At 33.6% G+C, this 15,844-nt stretch overlaps 1 protein-coding gene across 3 annotated transcripts in view; it reads right to left on the reverse strand.

The window, feature by feature from the left end:
- The window catches only part of LOC118469336 (M1-specific T cell receptor alpha chain-like), a 49,818-nt gene extending 39,422 nt beyond the window's left edge, over positions 1-10,396 (reverse strand). The window contains exon 1 of one of the 3 annotated variants that reach the window (XM_055014537.1): positions 10,282-10,396. In XM_055014537.1, the coding sequence (XP_054870512.1) occupies positions 10,282-10,381 (100 nt within the window). In that variant the 5' untranslated portion in view covers positions 10,382-10,396. Of the gene's footprint in view, positions 1-5,960; positions 6,052-7,295; positions 7,324-10,281 lie in introns of those variants that run through there. The other 2 variants (XM_055014535.1, XM_055014538.1) reach the window with 2 other exon arrangements.
- Positions 10,397-15,844: the final 5,448 nt, after the last annotated feature.

Genomic DNA, 15,844 nt, shown 5'->3' on the forward strand with positions numbered 1-15,844 from the left:
CACCTCCATCATTCACACATCATGAAGCTCCACAACACAAACTCACTGAACCAGACTCCATTTAGAAAAATGATATTTTTACATTAAGGCTTCTATCCAGTTAAAATAATCACTATTTTCATGAGAAAAAACTAAAAACAAGTAATTAAAAAGGTCCCCCATGTGAGGCATTTATGAACAGATAGAAATAAGCTTGTCTTGCCGCTTTTTTCTTCTTATTTTGTACAAATAGCGCAGATGATTTGTTTGTAATTGGACCAAACTTCAATATTTTTAACATTCAATTCGGTCCAATCTTTAGGTTTATTTCATGTTTATCACTTCATACTTCAAGAATTTCACATGAAAACAGGGGCAATTTCCAGATATTTGACGAATTTTACTTTTAAAAATGTAACTTTATAATCAGAACTTACTGGGTTCGACAGTTAATCTGGTTCCACTTCCAAAGACGATCTTTTGTGAGCCAGTATTCACACAGCATGAAGCTCCACAACACAAACTCAGTGGTGACAAACTGAACCACACTCCATTTGGAAAACCATCAGATGAACAAAAAAAGATGAACTGAACTCATTTAGAAATATGCCAATAATTCAATGCTGATCACAGAAAAAAAGTAGTTTTTTCAGTTAAAAATAGGTGGTATTAGATTAAAACTCTGCCATGATCTCAGGTTTTGTTTACGAAGCACAGATAGAGGTTTTAACTGGACCAAAGCTTCACAGAAAATTCTTACATTTAGCATTTTCTTTAAAAAACACTTAATTCTGTCCATGTGACACGTTGAGCACCTTCATATTTAGAGAATTTCTTTCTTACACAGGTCTATTTTCCAAAGCTTTGCTTTGTTGCAATTTATTTTTAAAAATGAACATTTCCTAAAACAACTCTTATGAGAAATAGACATTTTTAATGCATTTATAGCTTTAGGATTCATATAAATAAGACGTTTGCTTCCAAAGATGCTCCATACTGATAATATTTAAGATTTAAATCATTATTTTGCACTTACTAGGATCAACGGTTAATCTGGTTCCACTTCCAAAGATCATCTTCTGTCCAACATTCACACATCATGAAGCTCCACAACACAAACTGACTGAACCAAACTCCATTTAGAAAAAACACAAATTTTACATCTAAGTCACATAAATGAGACGATATTTGAACGCATCCTCATCAGAATTAGTGAGAATTATAATGGAAATGTTTACATGAAAGATAAAAAGTTGGTGTTTCTAGTTGTTCTGTGACTAAAATTGAAGATATTGTGAAGCTTTGCGTGCAAAATATTTGCATATTTGACTCTTTTTGAATATTTTATGTGTGAAAATGTGGCGTAAACATGTTTAATTTGAGACCTATTTGTGTTTCGGCTTTAAAACTTTGAATTATTACAGATGTTGAGCTCCTTTATAAATCTTAAGATTTAACTCTTTACAACCAACATCTTTCTTTACACTCGTGCTCCAGATGCACTTGATTTTTTTTCACTAAACTGACAAATGTTGATGTTTTACTCACTGCCATCAATAATCACTTTGGTTCCTTCTCCAAATAAAATCTTCCTTCCTGCAGCTGAAGACGTCACACAGTGTTTCTGTCCCGACACATAATCAGATCAGCTCAACAGGATTCAAACATTTTAGCATCTTTTTATGCTAAATTTAAAAGTATGAACGCTGAAAAGACAACAAATTATCTCAGTAAGGATATTATAGTTTACTTTTATGGATTCGGCTCATGTTTAAAGGCTGCATTTGGATCAAAAATCCTTCAAGGGGTTCCTTTAACAGGTTTTTAATACGGTTTTAGTGTTTAAATTAATGTTTCTCCTTTAGTTTTGATTCTTGAGTCTTTCTGGTATCAAATGGAGAAAAATTTTATTTTCTAGGTGGATGTTAAGTTTAATTTTGAAGCATTAAAAATGTACAAAAAACACAAATGAAACTTACTGGACTCGACAGTCAGTTTGGTTCCGGAGCCAAACAGGATTTTTTCATAACCTCCACTTTTCACACAACATCAAACCTCAGTACAAAAACCTCAAACTTTAAAGTCCCCCTGAAGTTTCAGCTGTTGAAACAGTTTGTCTGAATTAAGGAGCTAAAAGTCAAATGAAAAACATGAATTCATTCTTTAAATCAAAGAAAAGAAACATGTTTGAGGATTTAATCTGTCATCACGTCGTAAAACTGAGTTAAAAAACTCTGATCAAAGTAATTTTCAGGATTAAAAGTGCAGCTCGGTTTACATTTTATCACTTTGATTTCAAGACATTTCTTCTTCATAATGACTGCAAGGATTGCATATATATATATATATATTTTATCTTCAGGTTTGTTTTCAGGAACTGATGTACTGGATTTTAGAACAGAAACAAACTTTAAAATTTGAATTTTTGACCATGTTGATGCTGTTTCAGTCTACTCCGCTTTATTTAAAGGTTAATTCTTATTGAAAATATTCTTATGACTCTTTTTAAACTCATTTAAAAGCAAGAAAAAGACTTTTAGGAAACTTTTGCAGCCAAAAAAAATCTTTAAATTCAAGCTATTTAGACAGATTTACTCACTTCAAAGATTCATTGGTTTAATTATAATCTAATATTTTTTTTTTTAGTCACGTAAATATTATTGGGAATAGTATTTTTTTCCCAATGTATGGAAGATAGAAAAAGACTTTTAAGGCACATTTAGAAAACTAATCAATAAGTGGTAGATTTTTTTTGTTTTAAAACGGTGCTTAACATCACAAAAAAACAACAAGTTTTTAAGGTTTCCATCTCACCTGGTTCGACAATCAGACGAGTTCCTTCCCCGAAAATGATTTTCTCTGTGTTGTAATTCACACTGTGATTCACAGCCGACTAAAAACCTCAAGTCTGTCTCAGTTCAATCTGCTCCAAACATTCACTTAATTTAGTTATTTTAACAAATATCTGTTGCTTCAGTTTGCATCACTCCACTTTATTTAAAGGTTAATCATTATTGGAAATGTTCTTATGATTCTTTTTAAACTCATTTAAAAGCAAGAAAAATACTTAGGAAACTTTTGCAGCCAAAAAATCTTTAAATTCAAGCTATTTAGGCAGATTTACTCCCTTCAAGGATTCATTGGTTTAATTATAATCTAATATATTTTGCTTTAGTCATTAAATATTATTGGAAATAGTATTTTTTCCAATATACGGAAGATGGAATTAGATTTTTAAGGCACATTTAGAAAACTAATCAATAAGTGGAAGATTTTTCATTTAAAAATGGTGTTGAACATTGTAAAATAAATAAATAAATAAATAAATAAATACATTTTTAGGGTTTCCATCTCACCTGATTCAACAGTCAGACGAGTTCCTTCCCCAAAAATGATTTTCTGTACATTGTTATTCACACTGTGACTCACAGCTGACTAAAAACCTCATGTCTGTTTTAGTTTAATCTGTTCCAAACATTCATTTGATTTAGTTATTTTATTGCTTCCTGTGAGTTTAAAGTGGCTTCTTAATGTTGTTTAAATAAAATTAGTCTCTTTAAAATCACTTTCTGTGAGTTTAGTTTCACTGAAAACCTCAATTCGTCATCAAATAGGCTTTTTTGGTTACTGTTTTAACAAAAGAATATCTCAGTGCAACTTATTTATCGCAGATTTCAGATTTAAGTCATTTTTTCCACTTTTAGAGCAGAAATTTGCATCATTCTTTATTTAAATGTTAATTCTTATGTAAAATATTCGTATGACTCTTTTTAAACTCATTTAAAAGCCAGAAAAATACTTTTGGGGAACTTTTGCAGCCAAAAAATCTTTAAATTCAAGCTATTTTGGTGGATTTACTCACTTCAAGGACTCTTTAGTTTAGCTATAATCTAATATATTTTGCTTTTGTAGATTAAATATTATTGAAAATAGTATTTTTCTTCCAACTTACAGAAGACAGAAAGACTTTTAGGGCACATTTAGAAAATTAATCAATCAGAGGGAGATTTTCAGTTTAAAAATGGTGGTAAACATCATAAAAAATATATAATTTTCAGGTTTCCATCTCACCTGATTCGACAATCAGACGAGTTCCTTTCCCAAAAATCAGTTTATCTGCAGTTCCTCTCACACTGTGACTGACGGCTGAATAAAAACCTCTCACACTTCAATCTTTTAATCTTCATTTCCATAGATACATTTAACTTGAAAATAAGAAAAAAATAGGTTTATGTCAGCAACAGGTTGAAATATTCTCACTATTTAGGCTGATTTTTAAAAATTATTTAAAGAAAATGCGACTTTTAGGATTCAGTTGGGAACAATTCTTTGCAACGTTTCATTTTAAGGACATTTTCTTGCTCTAATGACAACATATATTTTATTTTATTCAGTTTATTGGCAGCACACTGACTGGAAACCTCACAGCTGTCTCCACTGTTCGTGTTCAATAATCAGCATATAAACACGCACATAAAATGGTTTTAAACAAACTAATATCACAAAATCTGAGAAGTGAACATTTAATAATGTTCTCAGATACATTACAGTCTATTAGCTCTTTAGTGCAGCTGAGAAAATGGAGCAGAATTAACTTTAAACATGTTTCAAAGTTGATTATTCTCATAAATAAATGGCTTTTTAGTCAAACAGAAAATAAACGGCACATTAAGTGTTTTAGTTTGACGTGTATTTTGTAATTTCTGAGCATTTTTTTAAAATCCATTTTTCTTGCATTTTCCTGGTTTAAATTTACAAACATTTATTCCATCGATGTTTAGGAGGGTTAATTTCATGCATTTTACGTTTTGTTTTGGAGAATTTAAAAGACTTTCAGCAGAATTCTATGACTCGGGTTTTACTGAACCAGAATCAAATAATCCTGGTTTAACAAACTCCAGTTTACGTCTCTTGTTTGCCTGTTGATTGATCCTGAGAACAGAACTCAGGTCCCAGATGAAACACATCATTCTGGATTTGTTCTTTCATCTGTGAGTTGATTTTAAACTCGTAAAAAAGCCACGTACCGGTTTGTACGGTGAGTTTTATTCCTCCTCCAAACACAGTCCTGTAGCCTCCCTGACCAGTCACACCGAGACGCACAGCTCGACAAAAACCAGCTGCCACAACTGGATTTATACTTTATTTTCTCCTCATTTACACTCAAAATCAAACCATGTTTCATGTGGGAATCGTCCTGGTTTAGTTCTAGGCTCAGATATTTTATTTAAATTGGATGAACACACCTGTGGACTTCATTTTGCTGCTTTTTTCCCACAAAAATTCACAACTTTATTTTGACTTTGTGTGTTGTGTATTTAGATTTTTAATACTCTGAACCTTTTCCATCGTCTCTGGATGTTTTTCTGATGTTTCTGCAGCCTATTTTTCTTCATTATTCATTTTCTACTGGTTATTTTACTTATTAAAGCATCTATCTTCTATTGTTTTTTCTCTTTTCCCGTGAGTTTTAACATTTTGAAACCACCATAAATGAAGAACAACGACCTGCAGCCTGCATGAATCTAGTTCAAATCAAACATGCCACAAAAACATTAAAACCACAAATTAAAGGTTTAACTTGCACTTTTAAATCGTAAAACCATTTTAAAAATTTTAAATCTCACCAGTTTCTACAGTCAGTTTGGTTCCACTGCTGAAATAAAGTCTGTTTACTCCGCGATCATTCACACTGTAGCACAGACCGTGACAAATAACGCATGTTTTTATCCATCTCTTTGTATTTTAATATTAAACCTGCTTATTGTAATGGTTCATTCTGAGTTTTTCTGCAGTTGACAGACTTTTGAGCTGCATATTAAGACTTCAGTACCTTTGATTCTGGTTTAAAATTCATTATGATGCATGTCTTCTTTCTGAAAAACTCCTGTGCAGCTCCTTTGTTGCATCAATTAAACTGTTAAAATGTAACTTAAAGCAGATTTTCAGAACATTTTTAGAGTGTAAATTAAAAATCTTACCAGTTTCTACAGTCAGTTTGGTTCCGCTGCCAAAATAAAGCTTGTTTACTCCCTGATTATTCACACAGTAACACATACTGTGACAAATACTACTCACTGTATATTGCCTATACTCCTAAAACTGAGTTCCCAACTGCATTTTTCCACTTAAATTACTTTGTTTTTATCTTAAATTCAGCATAATTCATCAGGATTTTGTGATAGGATGCATCCTGTGTATCTGCAGCTCAGTGTTTGCATTGATTAAAGGCTAAAAATATAAATTTTAAAGCAAATTTTCCAAACATTTTTACAGTGTAAATTGAAAATCTTACCAGTTTCTACAGTCAGTTTGGTTCCGCTGCCGAAATAAATCCTTCCTGCCTGATTATTCACACAGTACCACACACTGTGACAAATACTGCTGTGTTTATTGCCTAGATTTTAGCAATTTATTTGAAATTTCACATAAATTTGATCATTGTTCTGTATCAAATTAAGTTCCCAGCTGTGTTTTTTCCACTTTAACTTTGCTTTTTTATCTTAAATTCAGTATTGTTCATCAGGATTTTGTAACACAATGCATCTTGCATGTCTGAAGCTCAGTTTTTTCATTGATTAAACTCTTAAAATATAATTGAAAGCAGATTTTCAAAACATTTTAGACTATAAAATGAAATCTTACCAGTTTCTACAGTCAGTTTGGTTCCACTGCCGAAATAAATCTTTCTTCCCTGATTATTCACACAGTAACACACACTGTGACAAATACTGCTGTGTTATGTTATCATGGAAAGTATTCAGTGATGATGATTAATGTTTTTCTGCCTGTTTACGCTTAAATCCAGTTTGATTCTGTTTGGTTTTGACTTTTAAATTCATTATCACTGATCAGATAAACTCATAGATGTTGAATAGCTGTAATTTGCACATTAATGAAGCTCATAAAGTCAAATGAAATGAGACAAAAATCACCTTTTTAAAAAAAAAAAAAAAAAACATTTCAAAGTCCAAACTGAAATCTTGCCAGTTTCTAGTCAAGTGACAAATACTGCAGCTCTTCTTTGTATCACCTGTTTTTGTGTCTATGTTTTACTGTAAAATTAGATTCTTTTTTTTTTTTACATCTCATCTCATCTTTTAATCTGTATTTCATGATAAGCAGTGTTTAGTATTAGTGGCTATAAATTAGATTTCAGTGCGAGTCCTTTCTGTAGATTGATTTTTTTTTCACATTAATCTCTTAGAAATGAGGATTTTAATGCTGCATTTGTCATTTTGTATCAGTCAGACTCTCTAAAAATGGAATCCAACTTCCAATAAAAAGATTGATCACACAAAAAATCTTTTTCTTACCAGTTTCTACCATCAGTTTGGTTCCGCTGCCAAAATAAAGTTTGTTCCCTGCTGTATTCTTCACACAGTAAAACGGACGGTGACAAATACTGATAGACTCAAAGTTGAGCATAATAATTATTTATTATAATAAATATAATTATCATTTGGGGTTTTTTGTTGCTTATTTAACACGACTTCTAAGATTTGTTTCTATATTTTTTACCTGCTTTCATGTTGGGTCATTTTGTCTGCAAATTTCACATCTGTGCTCCTGATGCTTTTACACTAAAATCCAGTTTGTTTCAGCAAAAAAATGGAAAAACTCAAATAAAATGACTGATCAAGGAGTTTTTTCAAGGATTTTATAAAGTGTGAAATTGCATTTTTAACATTTGTTTTTGCTGTAACATCTCGACTCACCTTTTTATCCATCTTTTTATCATGTTGTTTGCATTTTAAAGATGCAAAATGATCTGCAGATGTTTCCAGATGTTCCCTGCTGATTGTTTCTTTTAGTTTAATCCTGTTTTTGTCTGTTTTCTTTCTCTCAGTTGAGCGTTTTTGCAGCCCGTGTGATTATAGATCAGTTTGCATCAATCAAACTCTACAAAGATGGAATAAACCCAGATAAAATTACACGTTTTAAGGTGTGAGACACATGAAAAGTCTTCATCTTACCAGTTTCTACAGTCAGTTTGGTTCCTCTGCTGAAATAAAGTGGGTTGTTTCCTCCCTGATTCACACTGTGACTCACGCTGTGACAAATACTGCAGAACTCCTCAAATGTCTCAGTTTATAGTTTTACCCATTTTGATGATAAGTTTATCTATTTATTAGTCTTTATGCATTAACAGCATCAATAATAGTATATTTCAGGGTAAATCTCCTTCACTTTCCCCTTTTAAAATCTCAATTTTGGCTATTTTTTCTGAACTTCTAAATTTAAACAGATCAAATGCAACATAATTGGAATAAAAATAAATAAAATGATGCTGGAGGAGCTTCATCAACACATTTAAGGTTATTAGAAAAAGAAAATCTTACCAGTTTCTACAGTCAGTTTGGTTCCGCTGCTGAAATAAAGCTTTCTTTCCTGAATATTCACACAGTAACACACATTGTGACAAATACTGCTGTTTGTTGCCTAGATTTTAACTATTTATTTGTAATTTCATATAAATGTGATCATTGTAATATTTCAAATTAAGTTCTCAGCTGAATTTTTTCCCACTTTTACTTAGTTTTTTTAACTTAAATTTAGTATTATTCATCAGAATTTTGTAATACGATGCATCTTGCATTTTTGTAGCTCCGTTTTTTTATTGATTAATCTCCAAAAAGATTGAATTTTAAGCAGGTTTTCAACACATTTTTAGAGTGTAAAACGAAATCTTACCAGTTTCTACAGTCAGTTTGGTTCCACTGCCGAAATAAATCTTGTTTAGTCCCTGATTATTCACACAGTAACACACACTGTGACAAATACTGCTATGTTTGTTGTCTATATTTTAGAATTTTTTTTTTGTAATTTCACATAAATGTGATCATAGTAATATTTCAAATTAAGTTTCCAGCTGCATTTTTTCCACTTTAACTTAGTTTTTATCTTTAATTAACTATTATTCATCAGAATTTTATGATTTGATGCATCTTGCATGAAGCTCAGTTTGTTCATTGACTAAACTCTAAAACTATAATCTAAAGCAGATTTTCAAAACATTTTAGAGTGTAAAATGAAATCTTACCAGTTTCTACAGTCAGTTTGGTTCCAGTGGCAAAATAAAACCTTCCTCCCTGTTTATTCACACAGTAACACACACTGTGAGAAATAATGCTGCTCTTTAATCTCTGCTGCCATTTTAATGTTTTTATTAAGTTCATTTCATTATTTTTATTTTCATAATTGTTTTCTTTGCTTTAAAGCAACTTTCTGAATGAACTAAGATTTTCTATGATCATGCATTATAATCATTAATACAGAATAAACGCAGTGCACTTAAACAAGCCGACAAAGTCCATGAATCATGCAAACACGAATCCACTGGTTTATTTATCCATTAATCTGGATGTTATCATGGAAAGTATTCAGTGTTGATGATTAAATTAATGTTTTTCTGCCTGTTTACGCTTAAATCCAGTTTGATTCTGTTTGTTTTTGACTTTTAAATTCATTATCACTGATCAGATAAACTCATAGATGTTGAATAGCTGTAATTTGCACATTAATGAAGCTCATAAAGTCAAATGAAATGAGACTAAAATCACCTTTAAAAAAAAAAACATTTCAAAGTCCAAATTGAAATCTTGCCAGTTTCTAGTCAAGTGACAAATACTGCAGCTCTTCTTTGTATCACCTGTTTTTGTGTCTATGTTTTACTGTAAAAGTAGATTCTTTTTTTTTTTTTTTACATCTCATCTCATCTTTTAATCTGTATTTCATGATAAGCAGTGTTTAGTATTAGTGGCTATAAATTAGATTTCAGTGCGAGTCCTTTCTGTAGATTGATTTTTTTCACATTAATCTCTTAGAAATGAGGATTTTCATGCTGCATTTGTCATTTTGTATCAGTCAGACTCTCTAAAAATGGAATCCAACTTCCAATAAAAAGATTGATCACACAAAAAATCTTTTTCTTACCAGTTTCTACAGTCAGTTTGGTTCCGCTGCCGAAAAAAAGTCTGTTGTTTCCTCCCTGATTCACACTGTGACTCACGCTGTGACAAATACTGCAGAACTCCTGAAACGTCTCAGTTTATGGTTTTACCCATTTTGATGATAAATTTATCTATTTATTAGTCTTTATACATTAACAGCATCAATAATAGTATATTTCAGGGTAAATCTCCTTCACTTTCACCTTTTAAAATCTCAATTTTGGCTAGTTTTTCTGAACTTCTAAATTTAAACAGATCAAATGCAACATAATTGGAATAAAAATAAATAAAATGATGCTGCAGGAGCTTCATCGACCCTTTTAAGGTTATTAGAAAAAGAAAATCTTACCAGTTTCTACAGTCAGTTTGATTCCGCTGCCAAAATAAAGTTTGTTTCCTCCCTGATTATTCACACAGCAACACACACTGTGATAAATACTGCTGTGCATTCACTGATCTGAATTACTATATAAAGTTATTTAATTCTTGGAATATTTCATGTTAGTTGTGATTCACACTTTGTTCTTTCTGTTGCTGTTGGTTTTTATGGTTAAAAGGCTTGTTTTTAACTCTTTAAGTTCATTATTATGCTTTAACATCTTTATATTTTAAATTTGTATACTTTACATTTTAGATTTTCTTGTGGCCACATTGTTAGAAATGTGCATTTTAGTGTCATTTTCTTCATTTTGCATCAATCAAACCCTATTTTAAAGAAAAAAAAAGCAAATTAAGCATCCAATAAAAGAATTAATATTGTGAAAATGTGCCAGTTTCAACAGTCAGTTTGGTTCCACTGCTGTGATTATGAACTTATTTGCTCAAATATTTCACATTATTTGTGCTTCACATTTTGTTCTTTTGGTTACTGTATGTTTTGAAGTTTAAAATGTGTGTCTTTAACTCTTTAAATTCGTTTTTATGCTTTACCATCTTTATATTTTAATGTTTTCTTGCAGCCACATTGTTAGAAATGTGCCTTTTATTGTCACTTTCTTCATTTTGCATCAATCAAACTCTATTTTTTAAGGAAAAAAGCAAACTAAATGTCCAATGAAAGACTTATTAATGTGGAAAATGTGCATCTTACCAGTTTCTACAGTCAGTTTGGTTCCGCTGCTGAAATAAAGTCGGTATGATCCCTGACTATTCACACAGCAACACACACTGTGGCAAATACTGCGGGGCTTATTTAATGGTCCACATTAGAATATACACCTGTTTATGGGGATATTTCATGTTTCACACTTAATTTTCTTTGTTGTTGCTATTTTTCTATGGACTTAAAGCATGTTTAATCATTATTACACATTCAGATCTTTATGTTTTTTGTTTTTCACCTGCACATGATGTGTACATTAAACACTTAAAAACTGGAAAAATTCAAAGTGACAGGTTTAAGTTTGCCTCTATCTAACCCTAACTCTAGAAATGACTGATTATTAGTTATTTTTCTTCAGTTTGCATCAATCAACACCCAACAAAAAAATAAAAAATCTAATTAAGCATCCAATAAAAGAATTATTTATGTGAAAAATGTGCATCTTACCAGTTTGAACAGTCAGTTTGGTTCCTTTGCTGAAATAAAGTTTGCCTGCTGCCTGATTATTCACACAGTAACACACACTGTGACAAAAACTGACAGACTCATATTGATGCCAGAAATATTGATTATCTGTTCAGGTTTTCAGTTTTTATCTCTGCTGTGACCGTGAACACCAAGTTTCTATCCATTTTTCTTGTGTTTTTTCCTTCATTTTTAGCGATAGTTGCTGAAACAACCACAGAAACAGCATATTTTCCTTTTCTTTGGGCAGTTTGTTAAAAAGAAGTGAAGTTTTTCTTATCTATCTTTTAGTTTAAACAGACACTCACCCACGCCGCCTCCATTTTAAAGTTCCATCATCCAGTCCAAACAATAATCTGGGCATTCATTGGTCATCAGTATCCTATAATCCAATCCAGGTGTTTCCCAAGTCAAGCTCCGCCTCCATCAAAGGGGTGTGGCCTGACAGCAGAAACAAAAAAGGAATGAAAATATCTTTTTTTTATTTCGTAAAGCCGTAGTTAAACCTTCATCAAACGTGGAGAAAATTTTCAGTTTATATGAAATCATACATAAACTGTTGGTTATTTGGACAGTTTGATGAACTGCAGGTAGTTTAGATGTTGTCTTAGTTTTGTCATCACTGGATGTTCTTCCTAGCAGGTAAGTGAGTCAATAAAAGTGACGTACATTGAAATGACAAGTCACTTTTACACACCAATGAAGCAGAGATGTTACATGTCTATTCAAAAACAACTTCCAGATCAACAAATAAGAACCTCTCCTGGACTAAATGGATCGCTAGCTTCAGGTGCTTCAGTTGTTTCTCTGTTTTGTGTTAGCATACGTCGAGTGGAGCAGCAGTACCTGTTGGGTTTCTCTTCCATCCCTGCAGATGGTGCTTGGCTTCAGGACTTCTCTCCTCAGGGTCTCCTCTTCTTCTGAGATACCGACGTCTTCTCGGTTTTCTATTTAAGGCAGGAAGGAAGGAGCAGAAGAAGCGATGTGACCCGTTTCTCAACCAAAGCTCACCTGTGGCCTGAAAACCTGTCAGAGGAAACTCCAGCTGTCGGTGAGTATTTTTATTCTGCTGGTGGAGCTCAGTCCATTCAGCTCAGTAAACCTGAGGAGAAGCAGCACAAGCGGAGAATTAATTCATTGTAGACTCTGGGTGCCTGTCCACTATCTGCATGTTGCGTTTTTCAAAATCCCTACACAGCAGGAAACGAAGACAGGCAGCATTCAAATAACGCAGCAAGTCATGCTTGGTTCTTTGAGTAAATTCCCTGCGTTTGAATATTCCGTCCCACCGTTATGTAGGAACACCGTCGCTGCACCCCTCACTTAGCACCACCCAGGACAAGTCTGACTGCTTTAAAGAACTGCAAACAAAGCAGAGCGTTTCCCCCTCAGCAGTGGAGGTGCAGCAGACCATTCTCCAGCTCCTTCACAGTTGTGGCGACAGATGGGTCTGGATACATGGGACTGATTCACAGTTGGTTCTTCTACATGGGAGCTGTTAACAAGAAGAAATACAGACTATCAGCTCTGTCTTTGTTGGAAAGACAGTCGTAGACAAACAAATGCTGGCAAAAAAATATATAAAAATGTGCTGGGAAATAGGAAGCTGTTTATTTGCAGCATATGTCCAAAAATAGCAGAAAATGCTGCATTAAACACTTCATTGTGCTTCTTCCTGAACAAACCATTTCCCCACTTCTCTCCCAGTATATATAAGGAAGAGGGGGCGCACCTTTCCAGTTTAAACCGGCCAATCAGGACACATCTGTTATCCAATTAAATTTGAGAACATGCCTACTCAGTGAAACCTATAAAAGAGCTGCTCTGCAGGTGGGTTTCCTCTTTTAGCTCCAGGACAAGATGGTTTCTGCAAGTAAGAAACTGACAGGTGATATTTAAACTTAATGTCTTTTAACAGCCTGATCACTGGAACCAGACCAGTAAGCTAATATTACAGCTAGTGATGGCTGATCAAGGCTCTGTTGAAGCTTCGACACTTTATTCAAAACATGGTTCATTACTCGAGGCTCCAATGACACACAGTGCTGGAGTAGGACCTCTAGTGGTCAGTAAAATGAAATGCAATCGAGACGCGTTCTTGATTGGTTCATGGATTGTTTTGGATTTGATTCATCATGCACATTCCTGTTCAACTACGCTACATGTTTGTATGGGTTCTAGTAAATACAATAATACTAATAATATTACAAGGAGTAATAATGACAATAATTATTGAAGACCATTCTTCTTATTTGGCGTATCTGTCTGTAACTCTACACTCTTCACTTACATTTTGGAGTTAGGACACATTTAAATGTTGCTGCTACGTTCATGAGATGCTCTACAATTACAGACTGATGTCATTTTCACCTGGGGCTCGAGCAAATACAGATTATATTATGGATTTTGGCAAAGTTTGTTTTGAGGTCCGAGTGATTCATTGACGTTCGAAGCGCTAAACTGCTTCGAACCACACCTCGGCACAGTGGTTCAATACATTTGCTTCATGAGCTACCGCACATGTGTCGGAGCGTCGGGTGTCAGAGGGCCTTCACTAGTTACAGCCCCTGGTGGTGGTTTGTCTGTTTTGTGGTGGATCCTTTACAGCCTCTGCGTGGCTTTTGGACTTTTGATTGCAGCTAGCTGAAGAACTTCGGACTCCACCTGAAGCTCCAGAACTACGAAGTGAGATTAGTGTGTTAGTGAGGGATGCTGAGCCTTAAGAGATTTCAGTATCACAAAGAAGGCTCTTTTTTAACCTGCTAGATCTCCATGGTAACTGATGCTGTGGACCAGGCTTTGTTCAGTTTTAGATTTCAATCAGCCGTAAGAAACATCTCTCTTTAACCAATGCGTTCCCTGACGATTATTTATGAGTGATATAGAATCTCCGCTGAGGGAAAATGTTTTATTTGAAAACATCTTGAGCTGTATGTTGCTAAAACCACATAATAAAACCATTATAGTTACAGTATCGCACAATGCATGCATTGCGTTGCCATGGGAATCCAACATGTATGTAGTTGGTGATGCACAAATCGTATAAATAAGTTAAATTTGGTCCTGATCTGGTACTGCAACTGATAGAATAGAACATTGACTAGTTTATTAGTATTTATGACTAAGGATATTCAATAAGTAACATTTATTTCGTGATTCCCTGCATTTTGACAGTGTCAGACCTAAATGCACTTCAGTACAAAATTGTATTTAAATATATGAAGTTTAAAGTTTGATAATTTTATTTTGCAGCTCTGTTAGAAATAATCAGCTGCACTGATCAGTAAAATAAATGCATTAACGCACATTTAGCAGTTTTCTACCAGCACTGCTGTCTTGCATCATTCCCAGTCGCAGCACTTTATACCGTCATACATCTGTATATTCCTCATATTTCTTATTACTTAATATTCTCCATTACAACGAACTGTTGACTGAAGCAGCTGCGCAAGATCGTTTAATTTAGTGCTGAAGAAGAGTCACGTCGCGTTAAACATGAGTCTGAAGCACAAAATTCTGAGTTAATAAAGAAAGTTGATTATCACCTTTGTGATACTTGTTATCTCAGAGTGAGGTTTTAGTTTTTGTTGAGCGGACTTACAGAAATAAAGCCTGAATATGTTGAACTGGCTTCATAGTTTTTCCCTCCTACTGTCCTGGCATCCACTTCCCCTATAATCAGACTGCAGAAATCATCACATCAGGGCTGAAATGGCAGCTGTGATTTGATGTGTTGTCTTATATATGAATATGTAACTCCTAACAGCTCTGCAACTATGAATTAGTTGTTACTAATCCTGTGTTTCTGTAGCCACGTGTAGCTTTGAGCATAAATGTGTTCTGAAGCACACGTATGTTCAGCTCTTCTTTGCACCAGCACCATTGGTGTGTGAATGAGAAGCATTGTCAAGCACTTTGAGAACCACAAACATAGAAAGGTGCTATACAAGTGGAGACCAATTGCCTTGTAACGGCCCAACCAGGAAACTAGCAATTTTATAAATTAACTGCTAGTTGATTGATTAATGTTCTGATCATTAAAGATACATTTGGGGATTACACTCAAAGTTTTTACAATTCTTCGGACAGACTGACCTTCAGTTCTTAAAGTAATGATGGACTGTCGTTTCTCTTTACTTAGCTGATTGGTTTTTGCCATAATATGGATTCTAACAGTTGTCAAATAGGGCTGTCAACTGTGTAATAACATGACTTCTGCACAACACAACTGATGGTCCCAACCCCAGTAAGAAGGCAAGAAATTCCACAAATTATCCTCGACAAGGCACACCTGAGACGTGGAAACCATTTCAGGTTCTACCTCATGAAGCTCATCAAGAGAATG

Source organism: Amphiprion ocellaris, chromosome 10 (genome assembly GCF_022539595.1).
Source record: "Amphiprion ocellaris isolate individual 3 ecotype Okinawa chromosome 10, ASM2253959v1, whole genome shotgun sequence".
NCBI classification, from domain to species: Eukaryota; Metazoa; Chordata; class Actinopteri; family Pomacentridae; genus Amphiprion; species Amphiprion ocellaris.